This window comes from Phaethon lepturus, unplaced genomic scaffold, assembly GCF_000687285.1.
Source record: "Phaethon lepturus isolate BGI_N335 unplaced genomic scaffold, ASM68728v1 scaffold54860, whole genome shotgun sequence".
Classification (NCBI taxonomy): domain Eukaryota; kingdom Metazoa; phylum Chordata; class Aves; order Phaethontiformes; family Phaethontidae; genus Phaethon; species Phaethon lepturus.
In genome coordinates, this window is record NW_010510838.1 from 9,374 (window position 1) to 13,255 (window position 3,882).

A 3,882-nucleotide genomic window follows, 5' to 3' on the forward strand; every position below is an offset into this window, starting at 1 on the left:
ATAATTAGATTTACTAATGAAATTAAGACAACATACCTTTTCTAACAAGTTTATGTCATTGAAAGGTGTGCCAGATTCTGCACCTTCAGCGGCAAACCCTGCCTGCAAACACATTTGCAGTAAGTTTTTAAGAATAAGCTGTACCAAGAAAATAACAAGTATTATCATTGAAACATGGTTAAAGAAAGTAACTCAGCAGAAACTTCTATCATATTTCTTTTAAATTAGGTAGAAAGAATGGTCAAGCTCTTTCCTGGTTAAGGGTCAATACAAGGTGGTGACCCTGTTTGTGAATTGGGAAAATTCCATCTAAGCAACCACAAAGTAAAATGAGGGAACACTGCTCCTCTATTTTTCCTGCCAAAAGGAATACTTCCAGGTATTCTAGATAATGTTAAACCTGGAGTTTCTAAGCTTATGTAGCAACACCCAGCTAACTAATAGCTTTGTGTTCAGAATCCATACAGGCATTATGTAAAAACCAGCTTCATAATAAGCTTACATGCAAGAAAACAATAGAAAAAAGCTGTGGAAGAGATGTAATAGTTTTGGTGTAAATATTGTCAGAATTCAAGACACTGTAGAGAAGGAGCAGCTTGTACTGGATTTAGGTACAGAAGTGACTAGCAAGCTTTATGTGAAAGGAGGATCAGCTGTCTGAACGAACAGATTAGTATACCCAATCATCTAAAAGAGGAGAGTTCTCCACTGTTGTTGCTGTTTAAAGAGTTGACAGAAAGGATAGCACTAGGAAGGAAATAGCGTATCAGTGGGGTAGAGCACAAGAACGTGTTCTGGTTTATCTTCTATAGGAAGAGCTCTCATTTTGGGGTTCACAGTTATCAAGCTGTAAATTAAGTTTTATTAGTTTTAAAAGTAAATTTTAAAATCTCAGCCACCTCTGTAGCATACAGGAAGGTTTCTTACATTGCCATTTCTAACTACAAAGGTAGCTTCTCCCTGGTTTTCTGCAAAGGATCTACACTTGCATTTTTGATAAAGAAATCCCCACTAGTACCAGTCAGACATTTAACTGTATAAGAATATGTGAAGTAAGCCACATGATTTTAAAATATTTTGGGATATGAGTGGAAGGTTAAGCTCTTAGGAGTTAAATAAACCACAGAGTGTGGCAGATGTAACAACAGGAGAGCTGTCTGCAAGGCACAGTGTGAATAGAACCTTTATGTAATTGTCAGAAGCCCATCTCAAAGGAACTGCTAGGGGTGGAGAGGAAAATCAGCATCACAGGACAAAATTGCAGAGCCGCAGTATTGAACAAATGCTAGAAAAATAAAAGAAGCCCTTCTTCTGCCACCTGGAGATAATCACCAGCCCTCCAAGGAAAAAGCAGCCATGTGACTGGAATTACAAGCTTCTGTACCAGACACTCAGCAGAACTTGCACTCTACAGCTTTGGTGTCAAAGCAGAGACTCGTTTAACTTCTGCAGAAGGGAGCTGGGACATGCAGTGACTTCTCTGCCCTCTGCTGATCAGGGAAGGACCAACAGCTGAAGCATAAACACCAAAGGAGCAAAAAATGCCTGCTGACTTCACAACACGGTGAATGGTCACAATTTTGTTACCAATGAAACTATTGGTTGTGCCACAAAGCAAAGAAGCTTAAGAAGGTTTAAGAGAAATTTTATAAATAAACCTCCATTTTTTAGTTGAAACATTCACTTGAAGGACAAGAACATTACTAGAACAAGACATTATTAGAACACACAAGTACCTAGTTTGAATTTGTTGCTCCTACTAGGTAGGAGAATCATAGAATGGTTGGGTTGTAAAGGACCTTAAAGTATGATCTAGTTCCAACCCTCCTGCCATGGGCAGGGACACCTTCCACTAGACCAGGTTGCTCAAAGCTCTGTCCAAACTTGGCCTTGAACACTTCCAGGGATGGGGCATCCACAACTTCTCTGGGCAACCTGTTCTACTGCCTCACCACCCTCATAGTGAAGAACTTCTTCCTGATACCTAATCTTTAGTTTAAAGCCATTACCCCTTGTCCTGTAAAAAGCCCTTGTAAAAAGTCCCTCTCCAGCTTTCTTGCAGGCCCCATTCAGGTACTGAAAAGCTGCAGTAGGGTCTCCCCGGAGCCTTCTCTTCTACAGGCTGAACAACCGCAACTCTCTCAGCCTGTCCTCACAGGAGAGGTGTTCCATCCCTCTGATCATTTTTGTGGCCCCCTCTGGACACTCCCCAACAGGGGCACCAGAGCTGAATGCAGTACTCCAGGTGGGGTCTCATGAGGGTGGCACAGAAAGAGGTTTTATATTAGAGAATCAAAGGATACTTCCTCCTCTTTTCAGACTAATTTTTTTTTTTTAACAAAACCACTATAATTTAAATAAGAGATGCAATTATTAAGCCACTCTGACTTCAGGTATGGTTGTATTATGTCTATCAAAAAATACAAAGAAAATAGGCTATGCCCAATCCTTTTTATTTGGTGCTAATGAAAAGCCAGATCTAAGGTTGTGGAGAAGGTAGGCTAGCTTGGATCATGTCATATATAAAGCAGTTCATAGAATTGTTTGGAACTGCAGAAGTCTATATATTTACTCATTTAGGCATCAGAAAATTCACTGAAATACCTGCTCTGGTATTCAAGTGTACTCTCTAACAGAGTGCACAGGCCACACTGAGAATATTAAATGAAAAGCTTTATTACAGCTATGAAGTCTTTTTTCTGCAGATAAAAATAAAGTTGACAGGTACGATGCAGAGCTATAAACATCTCCTACATTTTCTAGTTTTCTCATAGATTTTTCTTGAAATGCAATTTCCTAGGTCTGGCTGCAAAGCTTTCAAACAGGAATAAACCAATAACCATTCTGTTCCTCAAAAAGACAGGCTTCATTTAAATAAATAAATAAATAATTAAATAAAAGGAGGCATCCTGCAGCACACTGCAGTGGCGATTTTATTTATACTGAATTCTTTGTAGGATCAGCTTTTTTTGGTCTGTTTCTTAGCAATGTCACAGTCTGAGGGAAGGAGAAGACAGGTTTATATTTGTCAGTCTATTTACACCTAATCGGACTGGAATAATAGGTTAAATATAATACGGAGTTAGCTTGCATACAGCATGACCATGCACAAGCAAATGAATCACTGAAGACTGGCTTGGCCCTGAAGAAATCCTTTAACTTCGAACCTTGAGGTGTGACTCAAGACTTTGCAACAGTCTTTAACTACCCTCAATCTTCAGTCTTTGTCTGGTCAAATTTCAAATGGAAAAACACCAATATTAATTTCCTATAGCTTTGGTGATGTCAAATTTCAAAGAAAATTTGATTTTTTTTACAGGCCATATACTGAAGACTCTTCATAACCTGAACTTCATTTATTCTCTGTAACACACCAAGAAGCAAAGTGGCACTCCCCTGAAGGTAGCTATCTAATGATGCACTCTTGCAATTCCCCTTTGGGAAAGACTCCCTTCTGCAATAACCTGAGCAATGAAGAACTTTCAAATAAGTTTACATGAGCAGTACTGAAATACTTGTAAGGCAATTTGAATACAACTCCAAGGCATGTTTCATTTTAGATTTTATTGGCACAAAGAACACCTGAGTTGTTAGTGTTAGCTGCTTGTGGGTTGGTTTTTTTTTGGTTTGGGTTTTTTTGTTTTGTGCTTTTTTTTGTTGTTGTTGTTTGTTTGTTTTTGAGTCAAATGAAGTAAAAGAACGAACTGTGGAGAGGACAGAAAGCTGGGGAGGTACAGGATGTTCCAGGAAGAGCAGCACCATTTCAAATAGTGTGTATTTTATCACTTTAGAGTCTGTAAGAAGTGCTTTTAAAAACTAAGAAACAAATCACAAATAAGAACTCACTTGAGGTTGAAAGTCAACTGGTTCCAGACCTCGGCA

The 3,882-nt window shown here is 38.8% G+C and overlaps 1 protein-coding gene across 1 annotated transcript in view; it reads right to left on the reverse strand.

The window, feature by feature from the left end:
• Positions 1-3,882, reverse strand: part of LOC104616850 (chromosome unknown open reading frame, human C1orf123) — a 7,492-nt gene that overhangs the window by 896 nt on the left and 2,714 nt on the right. The window contains 2 exon segments of the mRNA XM_010281998.1: positions 37-102; positions 3,847-3,882. The exon segment at positions 3,847-3,882 is cut by the window's right edge and continues 18 nt beyond it. Of these exon segments, the coding sequence (XP_010280300.1) occupies positions 37-102; positions 3,847-3,882 (102 nt within the window).